Here is a 17,795-nt window from a genome sequence, read left to right on the forward strand (position 1 = left end):
GACGAGGTGTATCCCGAGCTGTTACTAGGTAGGTCAGTTCGGCGAGGTATGTCCTGAACTGTTGCAAGGCAGGTCAGTTCGGCGAGGTGTATCCCGAGCTGTTACCAGGTAGGTCAGTTCGGCGAGGTATGTCCCGAACTGTTGCAAGGCAGGCCAGTGGATTTCTTTCCGGTTTGGGGCCAAGGGTGAATTCGGGCCCCTAGTAGGGAGCTCGGTCTGCTGGTTTCTCCTCTTGGTGAAAACGCCTTAGGCTTGTTTTTGTGCCAAGCTGTTGCTTTTGCCACGTGTCGCATAACTATGAGGTCGGGCCAAATCATCCTTCATCAAACCCCATTGATAGATGCTAGAATGTGTAAAGGATTAAAGAAACTCCACCTAATGCTCTAGTGGATAAGATATGTAGTTTAGCCATTAGGCTTGTTGTAAATGTTTGGGAAGATAAGCTTGTTTGGTATCATTTTCTTAATGGGAAGTTTTCTGTCAAATCACTTAACCTACTTCCTTTTTATACAACTTTATAGAGAGTAAGCGTGTCACAACTCTTTAAGGAAGAGTGGCATTTCATTTGGCGCTTGTCTGTTGAGCGAAAAATGAAACACTTCCCTTTGCAAGTGTTGTGTCAATCGTCTCCCCGGAGACAAAAAAAAACTTGTATATTAGGAAGAATTGTCAATCCCTATTTTCGTGAGGTGTAATACATGTAATGAGTCCATAAATTCATGGCTTAGAATGCTATGACAAGGCTTGATTTTCGTGGTTGCTCTTCTTTAATGAAATTAACTAGCGGAGGGGCCTTGTTTCGTAGGGGCTGGAATGGAACTGTCCACCCGTTGATCCGCTGATTTGGTCTCTAATAAAAAATTGTTGAATTTGTCAATGATTCATTGATTCAAGCAGTTGAACCATTGATCCGTTGATCTGTAAAATGGTTTTTGATCATTTTTTTTAATTGGTAAGGTTCTGTTTTATCCTAATCTTAGTCCCTGACTAGAAATCGTTGAATCGGTCAATGAGCCATCAATCCAGGCAGTCAAACCATTGACCCATTCAATGGTTTGTGGTTGTTTTTATTTTTTTTTATTTTAAAAAATTTTTGCTATCAAAATGGGCCATCCGTTTCAACCGTCAACCCAAAAACCGGTGGCCAGTACGATTCCGTTTTCAATTTGTATGAGTCACACGCTCAAATGACATAACACGTATGGTACTGATTAATGGACCCACACATTCAATTTTTTGCTTATAATTTTTGTTGTCAAAATGAGTTGTTTGTTTGTTTGTTTTTTTAATTGGTAACCGTCTAGGCAACCAGTTCCGTGTTACCCCAACTCCGGTCCTTGGCCAAAAACCATTGATTCGGTCAACGACCCATTGACTCAAGTGGTCGAACCGTCAACCAGTTGACCCATTCAATGGTTTTTGGCTATTTTTTATTTTTTTAATTTTTGTTGTCAAAACGGGTAGTTTGTTCAAACCGGACGGTTGAACCGTCGGCCCAAAAATGGGTGGCCAGAACGGTTCCATTTTCGGGTTGTATGAGTCACGCTCGAATGGCATAACATCATGGTTTTGAAAATCGACCCAGAGACCAAACCGGTCAGGGGTTCGATCGACCCATTCTAACAAAAAAAATAAAAATAAAAAAATGGTCAAAACCATTTGAATGGTTCGATATCTAGTTATTAACAATATTTATATAATTATCGAACAGTTTAACCGTTCTAACAAAAAAAAATGGTAAAAAACATTCAAACGGTTCGATATCTAGTTATTAACAATATTTATAATAACGATTATATATTTATATAATTATCGAATAGTTGGACTGTTTTGACAAAAAAAATTAAAATAATTAAAAAAATAAAAAATGATCAAAATCGTTTGAATGATTCAATATCTAGTTATTAATAATATTTAGAATAACTATTTTATGTTTATATAATTAGATAATTATATATATCTAATTATCTAATAAAATTTATATAATTAATAGGAAATGGGTTGCTCTTATGTGTTAGTAGATTCCCATTGTTATATATATATATATATATATATATATATAAGATTATGGGGGTTAGTGACAAAGTCGAAAGTACCCATTGAACTTTAGCCGTTAGACAAAGATCCCCTTGCGTTAATGTTTTTTAAATGTCAAAACTACTTTTTATATTGTCTTTTAGGTGAAATGGCTACAATAAAAACAATGGTTTTGAAACATTTAAAGGAGAACATTAACAGAATAAAGGGGACCCCTTTTATGATGAAGATGGGAAAAATCACTTAGTAGGTTAAATATGTTTCAAGAGAAGAAGGACAAAAAAGAAAAAAGAAAATTTTAGTAGGGTATTTTGGTAACTTAGTGCTTTCTCTCATCTGATTTAACGACCCATGGGGTCTTTGTCTAACGGCTAAAATTCAGGGGGTTTTTGTCGAAAAAAATATAGGGGGACTTTGTCATTGACCCGATAATACAAGGGGGGGTGTTTGTAATTTACCCCCCAAAAAATAAAAAACTATCCAAATACTAAGCTTAGGGCTTAACGTAACAGGCAAGGGCAATCCGGTCTTCATATTCAGAGTCATACAGACTGAGAGAGCCTACTCCCCGCTCCCTACCCGTCTGGGGCGGCATGGCCCTTACCTTACGTAATCGAATGTCAACGGATAGGCATAGGCTGATCCTCAAAGTCCCTCCCTACTCTCTCTGCCTCTGCCTCTGCCAGCCCGGAGTAGACAACGACGTATAATCATGGAACAAGTAAACCCTTGGAATGGAGGGGTCTACGGTGGTCGCAGTTGGGATCGGACCATAGACTTGGGTCAGACCAACCCATGGTTGGAACTTGGATCTTGGAACTTGTAAGCTCTGCCAAAGACGGCTCCGCACGCGCGCCCGTTCAGACACCAGCACGTGTGCGTCACATGCACACCGTAGGCCGTAACGAGTTCGGAACTTCGGATATCCTCTCCTGCCAACGTAACACGTTCCACCACCATGCTAACATAAATCTGTCACCGTATATCTGGTATCCACCATAAAAGTGGGACACCCCTCTTTTCGAGATGTACGGTGTTAGATGATGTTAATATTACAACGTATTTTATTAGTAGATTATTCGGACTACACCGTAACTTGTGCCTATTAACCTACCTTCCACTCACTCATACTGTATATCAACAGTAAAATAATTACTTAGACCTGGACTATTTCTCTATTAGGCTGTTAGCTGCTCCAGAGCGCCAGACCGGAGTCAAAATTAATTAAATTATTATTAATGAACCAAAAGTACAATCCTTTTTTGTGATAAGGGTAATTTCGTCATTAGGCTGGTCATAAAACCGTATTTGGTAATTGGGTCATGACTTGCATGGTTGGTCAATCATCCGGTTTAACCATTTTATTTCTTCATTACGTATGAATGTTAATGGGTCAGGTTAAGTGGTAAATTTGCATTGATTAGAATTGATCGGGGTTTGAATTGGGTTCGGGTTACCCTGCCCATCAACAGGTCTAGCCAGGATCCCATCTTTGTTAAACTGGACCGGGTCAGGTTTTAGTTGGAGTTGCCTCAGATTTGTTTCAGTTTGAATCAAACCCATACTAAACCTGACCCATTAACATCCTTGCCCTGCTTCAGAGGCCACCTTCCACACCATGATGGGCCTCAATCAGAATGGAATCCGGACCTGCTACCCACAAGACACTACAGTCGCATACGATACTACCTCTCTCTCTCTCTCTCTCTAAACCTTTAAACCCGTACTTACCCCAAAATCTGTAGCAGGTTGAATTTAGAGAATTCGAACCCTTTCATACATGAAAATGCAAAACCCTCTCTACATTCAAGGGTAGGTGTGGATTGGGTTTAGAACCCACATCTAATTTGCTATTATTTCTTATTATATATAAACAATAAATAAGTAATATAGCAAACAACAAAAGTTTCAATTATTTGATTAAAAAATGAAGCAGCACATACACTATCAATTATACTTCACATAAAATTCAAAATATTATTAAACCCAATAACTAATACATAAATCGTATGTTTTCTAATAATATATGGGTCAAGGAGGGTAGGTTTAATCTAATATCATACCCTACCTGTACCGTACGGGTTGAAAAATTCCAAAACCCATCCTTCAAGCAAAAAAACCTATCGTATCAAAATAAGAAATGGTACCCCCACTCTGTAGGGTAGAAATTGCATCTCTATTTGTAAGAAGTAGATCCAAACTCATCAAATTGCTGCTTTATTCTCTCAATGAAGTAAATGGGCATAGTTTACAGAAAAGTAGGGCCATTTGCTAGGAGTTGTGTGACCCACCACCAGCAAAAATCTGATTAAACATGAATGAGCAATGAGCATCAATCTCCACCTCTAAATCCTGCTCTGCATCCTTCGCTTTCTCCATCTTTAACAGCGAGCTCTTGCCTCAGCATCACACATGGCACCTGGTGCTTTCCGTACTTGTACATTGTGCTATGTGAGAAGCATCATTATCAGAGCGTAACAAATTAAAGCAAGCCGGACCCTCTCATTAAAGTATATTCTATGAAGTCCATATCAAAGCTCACATTAGTGCAGCCAAAGCCATGCAGTGGTTGTTTCCGGCATAATTATGTGTTGTCTCGAGCTGGAAGCCTGGAGGGCCTAGCCTTGGCTTTATTACTTATCTCCACCGGCCATCACCACGTCTAGTTCATATCCCAGTCCCCAAATGCAGCATGTTGGGATGGCGCATTGGTTTGGAAGCACTCAGTACTCAGAGCTTTATTCTGTGGTCACATAGCTACAATAACACCAATTTCTCTACCAGTTGATAAGGATATAACCTTGGTCCTTTGAGACAACAGTTATTCATATTTGGGTGGTGGTGATCTTGCAATCTAATAAACCATGTTCATTTGTCTCTGTCTCATATTTTCCAATAGATACATTATAACATTGCCACTGTATTGTCAAACGGTTCATACTTTTTTATTTTCTTTTGTTTTTTCAGTTTGATATATTCACAGATGCAATTGTTAAGGTGAATATTAACGGTTAAAACTGTTAATATCCTCCAATTAATTCTTAATATTTTTAGTTTTGATGATATAGACACGTGTATACACATAATAAAATGTGATATGTACCGATACATTAAACCTTGTTAGTTGTTACAGATAATTGTTCTAACAGATTGAACGAAGGTGCCAAAGCATGGCCATCAAATAGCATAAGTGAAAGTGAGTATTGTCATTCAGACTGTGCCTATGAAACTCAAGCCTTATCCCAATTATATGGGGTGGGAGAGCCAATGTTAATAGATCCAGCAACTCATTTAATTTGTTTTGGAGTCTAGGTCTGGATACGTTGCCAGTGGTCCAGATAATATTAATACCCTCCAATTTATCAACATTGATCAGGTATTTGGAAATCGACAATTCTTACAAAAACTAAACCATATGGGATGACGAAACAGGATTCGATTCTTGCAGTTGAGTTCAGATCTGCGCCCCACTGTTTCACGGCACATCCCTGTTGTGTATTAAAAACATTTTCCAATATTAATATCAGAATCGATGATATTATCATTGAAAGATATTTTCAATACATGGCCGAGATATACTGTAGAACATTGTGGGGGGTGTCCTTGCAGCCGACCTCATATGTTTGTTGGGACAAGGCTTGATTATGATGATGACAGTTCCCACAGACACCACTGAAATACAGACTTCATTGCATACATGAATGCTATATAAAAAAGCAAAATAAAGGAAACTGATCTAAATTTTTGGTTCAAAGTAACCCTAACTGCATGGCTGTTCAAACTGGGTAGACGTGAGCGATTAAATTCATAACCGCTCAAGTCAACACATATAAAACATTATCGTGCGAAAAAGTTTTTTTCCTCTCTTAACACCTTATTCAGAGATAACATATTGGCTGAATGCAATAGCTGTGTAATGGGCTGTGGTAGCTAGGATCAGTCATAAAATACATATAATTAAATCCGGGATCAGATCTATTAAGTACATATAATATGGCAAATAAGTTCAATAAGCACTTATAAATATTCTCTGACAACTGAAAAAGTGATTTAAAAATTTTTTCAAGTCAAAATTAATTTTCTAAATACTCACTAAACGTACTTACAAGGTTGTACATATGTGATTCGGCCACGACCCTCACTCTATCCCTTAGCATTTAAATCCGGGATCAGATCGTTGGCTCCAAACAGTCCGCTACACGACTATTGTCGTCAGTTAATCTGAATTATTCTATTCATCTCTCTCTGGCATGTGTGCCACACAAACTAGTACACAAATGATACATAGACATCATGATAACAGTTTACAAAAAAATAAAAATAAAAATTAAAACAAATTCTCCTCCTATATATATATATATATATATTTTTTTTTTTTTTTTATAACATTAAAATGATACACGTTGGACATGGGCTTAGGGGAAGAGACAAAGAAAAGGTGCAGACACTTAAAGGCCCACTGGACACATATGGAGAGCTTGCAATTCCGCCAGTCTGATCCAACACCTCCTTTTTTCATAATGCCCAGTCACCATCTCAATTATGAGATCATCGGCAATCATATGTCATATCATTTAAACCTTATTCCATTTATATGGGTCAGCTACATGCTACATGGATCATCAATCAAATCAAATGTATGTATTTATATATACAAATTTTTAATCATAAATATAAAATTAATATCACTCCAATGGCCTCGAACTCTAAGCCTAATTTTAAATAATGATATTATATAAAATTCACCATGACTTTTTCATATTTATTTTAAAGACACCATAAATTTTCAAAACCTTTAGAGATCCCTCTGTTATTTAGTTTTATTATCCAAAATTCACATTACGTTAAGATTACCATTAGATCACTGTTATTAACTACTAAATAAAGTAACCCATGTAAGCATTTAAGTATTTTATATGACCAAATTACTCCTAAATGGTCAATCAAGTTTGTTAAAAATTTTTATGGCAAAATTACCCATGACTTTGGCCTGAGCCCACACTAGGCCCACAAAATTTAGAGTCGGGCTTGGGCCTAATATTTCAAGCCCAGCCTAGGCCTAAAGTATATAATAAGGTTGGCTGACCATGTCAGGGGTACTTTTGTCTTAAAAGTATTTAATAAGTTTGATTGGCCATTTTAAGGGTGATTTTGTCATGTAAAATACTTAAATGCTTATATGGACAATTTCTGTTAATGGTCATTAATGGTGATCTAATAGAAATCTTAACAGAATGAAAGTTTTGGACAATAAATCTCAATGGCAAGGGACTCTCTAGAGGTTTTGAAAAATTATGATGAATTTAAGAGAAATATAGTATATGTTTGGCATTGATGCTGCATATACAACACCATTTTTATGCTGTTGATGTGTGGGTTGGAAGCACCGTTTTCTGAGAAAGCAATGTCTTTTCTTCTGTTTGGAAACATTGCTGCCAAGTAGGATGTTTCCTGGAGAAATAACAACACTTTCTGGTTGGTACCAGTGCTCCATGTCTGTTTTTAGTACTGATACACATTATAGGAAGTCCACATCACTGCCACATCACGCCCTTATTAGCAGCAATGAACCACAATTTGAGAAAATGCCAAATTAGGCATTGCTCCAAACCATGCCTTCTCGATTTTCAAGGCATGGTTTAGAGCATCATTTTTTATGAAAAAACGATTCCAAACAAACAAGCACTTCCTGGAGTACAATTTTTTCCGACGTGGTACTGGTATGTTACCGTTTTTTGGAGCAACGGCATGATGTCAAACAGACACATTAAAAGTCATTGTGAATTTTAGATAATATATATCCCTAAGATTTGAAATTTTCAACCCTAATTCTAACACGATTTTCAATTCAACCCAACCTAACCAACCCTAATATGGATTAGATCGGGGTTGGGTTGGTTCAGCCCAAGCTGTACGTACCTTCAACGTTAATTAGGCAATGGGACCCTTTCAACGTCTGCAAGCTGTGGACTTGTACAAGTTCACTTTTGTCTAAGGGCAATATATACATCTTATTTAAGTATCATTCTTTTGCCACATGGTAAGCATGCACATTGTGGCAAGCACCATCATTGGCTGAGACGTCACATAAATTTGTTCAGATCTTAGATAAAACAGGAGGAATATACAGTAGTTATAATATCAGCAGGAAGGTTTTCATTAATGAAGTTTGCTCCAGAAGATGCTGACTATGCTTTTCGCTTTTCACCCAAGGACACTTCTTCCCTTGTCTTTTATCTTTTACTGGATAGAATAATTAAATAATAAGATATTTGAAATTATACATTAATCATTCCAACTCGAACCTAGTTCTTGAAAGTGCTGTTTGGCAAGTATTGGCCAAAAAATATATTTTATTAAAACTTCTTTGGTTGCAGCACAATTTCATTTACATTAAAGCCCAATTTAAAAGGAGTATAAATGCAAATATATAAAGTGCAGAACCTTATTTTTGTATTAATTTGATATATATTTATACAATATATACTTTTATTTGTACTCCTTCCAAACTTTCCAAACTGAGCCTAATGCAAAAGGATGAGAGTGCAAGTCGCTAAGGAAGCGGGCAGTAGGTAACTAGATATTCCCCACAAATAGCTCCAGCAAATAAAAATGAGGTCAGAATTGTGAAGAAAGGAGCTAGCTAGCAAATTCTCGTCACCCCAATTTGCCAGCCAATCTTTTCCGTGGTTTGCCTCTCTATACTACACACCTCATAGCACTCTTTTAGTATTGACTTGATATTCCAAGTGAGTCTCCCGACCTTTTAAACCCTTGTTTGTTTGCATTGTTGAAATCTATCTAAAGTATATGGACTAGAATTTTTTTTTTTTTTCCATTTGCATCATCATTTGTATTAGTGTAAATGGAACTGCATTGCAAACAAACAGAGAATAACAAAGAAATACGCCATTCAATTCAGTCACTTTAGCTGTTAGGTATCTGTTGCTAAGGTTCAGTCTCGAGTACAAATACAAATATGTAGAGTGCAGAACCTTGTATTTTCTATTATTGTGTATGATTTTGTAATGTACATATTTGTACTTTTTCCAAATTGAGCCTAATGTTTGAATTGAACACCTTTAATTTGCTTTGTAGCTACTTTTGTTCTAGCTGGAAAAAACTTGAACCTTTGGAAGAATTATTTTTTCCCTAGATCATTTACTTCATTATAAATATAGGGCTGCAAATCGTATCTGGTTGTTCAAATTGAATAGGCTGTGTTTAGTTGCAGTGCAATTCTATTTGCACTAGTACAAATGCATAAGAGTGCAAATGAAAAAAAATGCAAATTCTCATTTAATTTTTTTTAGGGATTTACTTTATTCTACTTCATGTCTTAACTTACATCATTTTGCATCAGTGCAAATTTATTTGCATTGCAACCTAACACAGCCAAAATAATTTTTAGTTCATTTTATTAATGATATATAATATTTTGATAGTATATACATGTTCAATATCCCATTGCAATCAATACATTACAATTCAAATTCGAATACAAAAGAATCAAGTTTGGATCTACCTAGCTATAATAAACCCAAATTTCCCTAAATAGCTAGCTTAAAAGCTAGCAAGCCTAGAAAAGGCTACCGTATCAATTATACCATGAAAAGAAATCTCTTCATATTTAATCAACCTAGTGATGCTTCTTGTTGGTCTAGTGAAACCTTGTTATTTAAAATTTCCTTAATATTATACAGTGTAATTAACATTTTTTTTCTCTTAACCTACATCATTTTAGGTAGTGATTGCAAGACAATCTGATTAAATTAAGGATAAAATCTGGTTATGTAAGTAGAATCTATATATATTTGGTCAAAAAGGCTAAAGAATGAATTGATTAAAGTAAACACAACTGGGATCAATTAGGACATATTTAGACCAGACTGAGCAAATCAACCACTGACAGCTCCACTTGAAACTGAGCTATTCCTATCAAAACAATATAAATACTATTTAAAAATAGCAACAGATTATGTTTTGTTATTTTATATATTAAAATAGACTTGAGACAATAAATTTTATAAGTTTATATGTGTTTAAAGGTAGTTTGACCAAGTCAGCATTCTAAGAACCAGGCAGCTTAGAAAGGGTGTGATCATCTGGTCTGGTCTGAACCTGACAATACTGATTAGCAAGAATCATTCAAATGGTTATACTTTTGGAACAGATTTTAAGCCAAAGCCTCATGACTCTCCATTCCCAATACACATGTTGGGCACTATTAGCTGCTTCCACAACCAAATGCAGGTTTTTAGGTCTGCCTGGCACTAGTAAATATTTTTATAAACCTCTGCTCAGAATTGACTATAGAGGTGGCCCATGAATCAAAGGTCTGGATCACTTGGGGTGTCACCAAAGTTGGTGGAATTGATGATAATCTTTTGATGCTTATTGTTTTTATTCCAGAGCCTGAAGTAGTATCCTCTGTCCAATCATAACTGGGTTTTGCAAACCGTTGCCATCTTCTTCAATCAATCTTACTGATCCCTAAAATTCTTTTTTTTTTTTTTCGGGTAACACAAATAAACAGTTCTACAGTTCCAGAAAATTCACTCACTTCTCTATCTCTTCTTTCCGAATTCCTCCTGTGTTTGGTAGTCCTGCTGAGGCCGCACCACTTTGTAAACAAATTGTTCCGAGCTGGTCTAGACTTCATTTTGAAGACAGCACTCAGCAGTGTACAATGTAAATTGGACCGGTTTATTAACAAGGTCAGATATATACATTTTTTGTAAAAGTAGTCCAAGCTTAGTTGGCCCCGGTTGAAAGACAGCCAGCCTCACCCAAATTAAATAATCTCCAGACCTCTAAAACCAATGAGCAATAACTTATAAGCAAAAAAGCACTAATTATACCCCAAGAAAGGCGCCAAAAAAGTCAAACCCAAATGACTTCTCTACTGCTCTTACTAATTTTTTATACAATCATAAACTCATCATACGGCCCCTCTCCCCTTCTCTCCTCTCAATCTTTACATTCTTAATTTCTGCATCACCATTAAAGCAAAGCATTCCCACTTTGTTCTTTATTGATTTTTTCACTTTTTGGTCCCACCGGCACCACCCACCTCATGGAACAGCAATTCAACAACGACGGATAGATGAATTAGCCACGTGGACACTGGACAGCAACAGGGTACACAACGTGTCAGAAACTAACTGGCTAGCTAGGGTTGAAAACAGCTCCAAACAGTTTTGCATATAGATGGGAAGGTACCAGAGCTTTCCTTTTTCATTGAAGGCGGGGCCTTTTGAACAGTAAAGGGGAGACAGTCAGTACTTCCAAGTGAGTTGGTTGGGGTGCTGCTTGGCAGGTGGTCACATGGACAGCCCCCTCCATCTGTCTCCCTCAATCTCTCCATTATCCACCCTAAATTAATAAATCATTTTTTTTTTGGCTGGCAAACAGTTTTTAGGATGTTTTTAAAGAGGCTGTATTCCTTTTGCTGTTTGTTAGGAGATTTGGTAGAAGTTGGGGTGGCAATATGTTCTTTCTATATTTCGTCGCAGTGCAATTTTATTTGCATTAATATAAATGCATGGAAGTGTAAATGTATAATTTTGTTCTGAATTTTACTTTATTCTGCTTTATGTTTTAATTTGCTTTATTTTTATTGCAATTAAATAAAATAAGTTAAAATTTAAAACAAAAATAGGCCAGAATTTACATTTAAATTATTTGCACTGCTATTTTTTTTTTTTGCATCAGTGCAAACATTTATTTGCATCGCAACCAAACACAGCCACACAGCCTTAGTTGTTGGGTGAGTGTTGGTGCTTCCAGGATTTGAAGGAGTAAGGAAAAAAAATACTCTGCATGGTTAAGAATTTTGTCTTGAATTACGTACTTATTTTCTGCTTGTTGTTTTCGTTGGGGTGACTCCTTATCACTTGTGTTACCTGTATCTTTTTTATTCACAAGTAATAAAATCAATCCCCTTTCTTTAGATTGTTTTAAAAGATTCATTTGCTTTGTCGCTTTTGTACCCAGAACCATGCTATTTGCCACGTGGCTATTATTGTAAACCACTATTAGAGCTTAATTGGAGCAAGAGTCAAACGGATTTAAGGGACATACATGAGAATCAGAGACGTTGGTTCCTCCGATCTAATGGCTTAGGTTGTTTGAAGTACAGTCAATCATTCAAGGAAATCAAGGTCAAAAGGCCAATAAATGATGCAAGACCAAGAACAAGACCTACAAAACAAACGCATAATTGGTGCCGTTTGAGAGAAATTTTGTCCAGGCTCAGTGGGCTGGGGCCGCTGATGGAGTAATAGTAGTTATATATCCGATCCACATAACCCGACACGACACGTTTCGGCCAATACTTTAACAGCTATAAATATTAAATAACTGTCAAAGTACAATTACGGGAGGAGAAAAGTGATAAGAAGAACATCTGGATTTACAATGTCGCTGCGTAGGAAAATCTGCCGGGACACGTGGAGGCCTGGGGGAAGCTTTGGTTGAGTTCAAAAATAGTCGAACTTGGACGTGGAAGATTTCTTCAACCGCTCGTGGCACGACGTAGCACGCCGGAAACCCGGAATCTCCGGCGGTCTGTATGACCGTACAAGGGCGAAGTTCAATCCTTTGAAGAAGGGGTGGGTCTTAACGTCCGCCGCCCCTCTTTTTGACCCCAGCCTCGTCGACGGGTCTTTGACCAAGAGCCCGGAGATCAAATCACGTGCGTGGACTTCTGTCTCACTTGCCGGAGATTCCGTCGGGAAAACTAACGGCTTTTGCACTATGTTTCGCAGCGTGGCCTCGTTGTTCTCGCCGGAAAAGGGTGTACGGCCGTAGATCAGCTCGTAGATGAAGATCCCAAGGGCCCACCAGTCTACAGCGTTCCCGTGCGATTTCCCGGCAGCAACCTCTGGAGCGACGTACTCGTGAGTCCCGACGAAGGAGCAGGACCGGGCGGAAACCGGTTCTGCAACGAACCGGCGGTTTAGTGTTGCCGTCTGTACCTTGCGAGACCGGAAGAGCCGGTTGTAAAGGCAAGAGAACGTCGAGGTCGAATATGTGCTCCTCTTTGTCTTTGTCTTTGTCCTGCCGGTCGACGATGGCACTGAAGTGGCCGTCGTGGCACCGGGGGATGAGTCGGGCGACTCGACGGCTGGTATTGCATCAGAGCACAGAGAAAGATCAAAATCAGAGAGCATGATGTGACCGTCCGATCGAACCAAGATGTTCTCCGGTTTTAAGTCTCTGTAGATGATCCCCAACATGTGCAGGTACTCCAAGGCCACAAGAACCTCAGCCGCATAAAACCTGAACAAATTAAAAACCCACATTCTCAGAGTCAGATATTAATCCATGACACGGCCGAATCGTACCGGGATGAGTTCAAAAAGCTTGTAGTAGACAATTAGACATAGTAGACAGAAGAAGCAATACTGAGATATTCTGCGTAGGTAGAAATGGAAAACGGAAAATAAATTACCAGAAGATCTGCAATTTCCTGCTTCAACGGCTCAATGCAATGAATGGCTGGTGAATTTAATGCAAAAAATGTGAAAAACGACGAAAGGCTCTAATTTTTTGTATCATAATAAGAAGAAGGTTTGTTAAGTCCAAAAGGTTGCAGCTTTTCTTAATTTTAAATAGTATCTCTGCACTGAGTCGAAGAGCAGACAAAATCCTTTTAATACTAGGAGACACTGAAACAGGATATGTAAATTTTTTTTTAGAACAGGATCTGTAAAATTAATAATTACCCTTTTTCTTTGTATCTTAAAATTTTTTAATATTTGTATAGGAAAAGAAAAAAAGGGAGAGTTTCCATTAACGTACCTTGCAGAGCTCAACGAGAAACGTTTGCGAGGTTGCTTGTGTCTGAGAGTATGCAGATCACCACCAGAGCAGAACTCCATGACCACGCAAGCGTAATGCGAAGCTTCCAATTCTGCATAGAGAGTAGGAAGGAATGGATGGTCCAGCATCTTCAGAATCCTCTTCTCCGTCTCCGCCCTCTCTACCTTCTTCTTCAACGTAAGCGCTTCTTTATCCACAACCTTCATGGCGTAATAGCAGCTATCATCGCCGGCAACGGGGGTCCTGAGACGGCACAGGTAGACGCTCCCGATGTCGCCGCTCCCAATTCGACGAACGAGCTTGAAATCCCTGAAAGTCAACCCGCTCTTGCGGCGGGAAATGGCGGAACGTATAGCTTCCCACGCGAAGTCCGACGACCGGTGGGGCTTGAAGGCAAATGTCTCAGGCGAATAATAAGACGAAGTCTTGGCGGAGATTTCGAGAGCATCAAATGAAAGACGACTGATGCTACTGCAGCTATCGCTGCTCATCGAACTCTGGCTAGAATTTAGTGTCTCTGCTGAACCGATTTCACCTTCTGAATCCCGCAAAAACTCGTACATTTTAGGATCAGAGACTCCACTTCGCCTCTTCAAAGCTCTTCTACGTACGTACGCTTGAAAGGTTCCTACTTCCTACACAACACTACATTGGGTTACTAAGTTTCTTCCGAAAACATCACCTTCTTTTCCCCACCGACTCAGAACGTAGCAAGCAGAAATGCAACAAGCAACTACCAGTCAAGGAAGTAAAGAACAGCAGAACCTAATCTTTTCTCCACCAAGAATCTAAGCTCTCAAAAGAGAAAGAAATTTGAAAAAAGAAATCTTCCAGAAAGCAAAGACGGAAGAAAGAATAACCGAGGATTTTACTAGTATTTCTTTTGAACGATCTCCGCTGGTTCTCGAATCAGATTCGAAGATGATCGTAGAAATCCGAGGATTATGACGCGGGAACAGGCATCGATTCTTTGAGAGCTTGGAATCGTTGCTCCCCAAGTCCAAGTTCCGTCTCTGAACAATTAAAAAACAGTCCAGATTCGATTTTCCTCAACGAGCCGTCAAAGCAGCTTCTCCTTCGCCATGAAAACACCTTGGAAGTTCTACTCACAACTCCTTCCTTCTCCACCGAGAGGCAACATGCATCGTTCGAACCACCATTAAAGGACCATCAACTTCAACCCCTCGTCAAAGCACTGCTCGCTGTGCCCAGAAATCGCAGCTTTTCTCTGCTTACAGCAGGAAATTATCTGGGTTTCCGTAGATCAAGCCCGTTCTCTCTCTATCTCTCTTCATTTTCGAAATCAGTTTCGACTGTTTTCTCCGGTTGGGTTATATATACACAGGGCGTACAGTAAAAGGCTACACTTATTATTTGTTAACCATAGTTACTTTGACACGTGAGTTAGAATATCGTGCGCGCATGAGTCATGACGTGAGTCTGCGGTTGAAGAATGGAGTTGGGGCAGTTTAGTAATATAGAAGGAAGCGAGGGCTGATTTGGTTATGACGCTAGCTCTCCCCTATGTCCTAGCTCTCTCGTACTTCCATCTGTCATAAATGCTGTGCTGTTGGTCTTGGACCGTATCATCTTCATAATTAGACGTATCCATGCAGGGAGGGATAAAAGTGTAATTATGCTTTACCAAATCGGTCTGGCCTGGGTTTTGTTATTTTCATTTCATCTCACAACCACAACAATTGAAGATGGATGAATTTGCACTCGAATCATTTGTATGACCATAATTTTGCATTGGTGCGAATAAATTTATACTGCAATCAAACGCAGTCAAATGCACTTATCCGATACAAATTATTAGGCTGGGTTTGAGCGGCCTTTCTTGGGCTTTTTGCTTTTGGGAAGCCTAGCTTAAGCATCCAGATAAACGTTTGGTGAATAAGCACAGAAAGTAAGTGTTTTTTCTGACCCAAAAAGCACCTAGGCCACGTTTTGAAGAAGTCAAAAAAGAAGGCTTCTTCTAACTTCTGCTGCGTTTTTGGGAAGTCATTTTAGTAAAGTTTTCCTTCGCAAACATGTTGATCTAAAGCCCAAAAAATGCCCAGTGTAAGACGCACATCGATTTGACTAAAAGGTAAGTTGCGTTTGGATAAGCTTTAGGGTTTGTTTGCATTTAAAGCCCAAAAGTACAAAGCCCCAATTTTATGGTGTATGCTTCGGGGAATTTAGATTTATTTGGAAAGAATATAAATACAAATATGCATAGTATAAATACATACAAAATATAAGGTTTTACACTATATATTTATATTTGTACTCCGTCCAAATTAAGTCAAAGAATATTTTCATATTTATATGTTTTATTCATGGAAATATATTTTCATTACATAGTTGCAAGGGACTGTGAGGATAATACGAGGACGGGTTTGTCAGGACTGAATCCCAATTCTGCTTTGGGGCTATGAGGATGATGTGAAGACGGAATCCCAATTCTACTCTGGGGGCTGTGAGGATTACGTGAGGACGGTTTTGCAAGGGGTTGCTATTTCTTTTAGAAGCAATTCTGACCAACCCTTCCAAACTATTTCTGTTTTGCACAGCCCAAAGCTCAAAAGCAAAAGTTTTTGAGAATAGAGCCCAAATTATTTCAAATACTTGGGTGATAAACCAATAAATCACAAATGTGAAGTGGCCAACATAGAAAACACTGAATAGATTGAAAAGGATGCCACTTGGCCCGACCAAATAAGACACACATGACATGTCAGCAGCAAGGGAAACAATAGGGCTGGAAAAATGTTGCCAAGTGGTACCCACCCAATGGAAAAAACAAGGCCAATAAAGAATGACTGGGTTTCATTTTCTTATGGAACGTAGTCATAAAGATGATGAGTGATCACAAGGGACATCTTGAGGGAGAGATGTTGTCAGGAAAAAGGGCAGCAAAAGTACAACAAGTGGAATGCACTGAAGGCGACTGAAATTTGTCAAAAGTGGATAGGCCAAATTCTCATTGAAGAAATTTTTCCTTTCTTGCTTTGCACAAGGACAAACCTAGAGCCTCAAAGAACGAATGATATTTACTGGTTACATTCACAAACAGGCCAATAAAAGACATGCTATAAATGAATTAGGGCTGTGGCACAACTTGAATAAAAGGAAAGGAGGATAATTTATATGATAAAGAATTAATTCCCTTCTTTTGAAAATAATTAATGCAATTAACAATGAGGGTACTCTGATCAGAAGAATATGAGTTTCTGCCCTTTCTACTACTGCCTTATGCCTCATGAGAGATGAAAGGGACCACCTCTTATCCGAATTTGAATCGAACCCCATCCAGTTAAGGGTGACTCTATTTCAATTTTTCATATTTGGATTGAATATACATCTACTCCCATCCTTTCCTATATGATGATATGATCTGATGGAATTTTTAGTCAAAAAAAAAATACAAGAATATAAGATTGTATTCCTACTTTTATAGATATAAATATTCAAATAAATATAGGTATATAGATTAGGACCATAGGCTGTGTTTGATTGTAATATAATCTTATTTGTATTTGCACTAGTACAAATACATAAGAGTGCAAATGAATAGAATGCAAATTCTATCTTAATTTTAATTGGGTTTTACTTCATTCTGCTTCCGGTCTTATTTTATTCCATTTATACTGCAATTAAATAAAAATAAAGTAAAATATAAAAAAAAAAAATCAAAATTTGCACCAAATCATTTTTACGACCATATGCAAAACTATTACTCTACCAAGGAAGAATAGGAGCTGAATAAATAACACAAGGAAGTAATAAATAGGATGAAGTAATCAATCCATTGGTGTCTTATACTCATGGGAAATGGGCCCAATATTCTTATTCCCTTTGGAAGATCTCTTCAGCTCAATTGTAAGGGTGTGGTATATTTATTAATTTGGCATTTTTTTTTGTATGAGACAGATAGAAAAGAGTGC

General features: G+C 38.0%; 1 protein-coding gene across 1 annotated transcript; it reads right to left on the reverse strand.

Annotated features, from left to right (window-relative positions):
- Positions 1-12,185: 12,185 nt before the first annotated feature.
- LOC148862191 (protein kinase PINOID-like) lies at positions 12,186-15,174 on the reverse strand. The gene is made up of 2 exons (XM_088982532.1): positions 13,843-15,174; positions 12,186-13,320 (listed from the first exon to the last, which is right to left on the reverse strand). Exons 1-2 carry the CDS (start codon positions 14,424-14,426, stop codon positions 12,519-12,521), a joined length of 1,386 nt encoding a protein of 461 aa, XP_088838658.1. The 5' UTR covers positions 14,427-15,174; the 3' UTR covers positions 12,186-12,518.
- Positions 15,175-17,795: the final 2,621 nt, after the last annotated feature.

This window comes from Nelumbo lutea, chromosome 4, assembly GCF_056320005.1.
Source record: "Nelumbo lutea isolate HS-2025 chromosome 4, American lotus-T2T, whole genome shotgun sequence".
Taxonomy (NCBI): Eukaryota; Viridiplantae; Streptophyta; class Magnoliopsida; order Proteales; family Nelumbonaceae; genus Nelumbo; species Nelumbo lutea.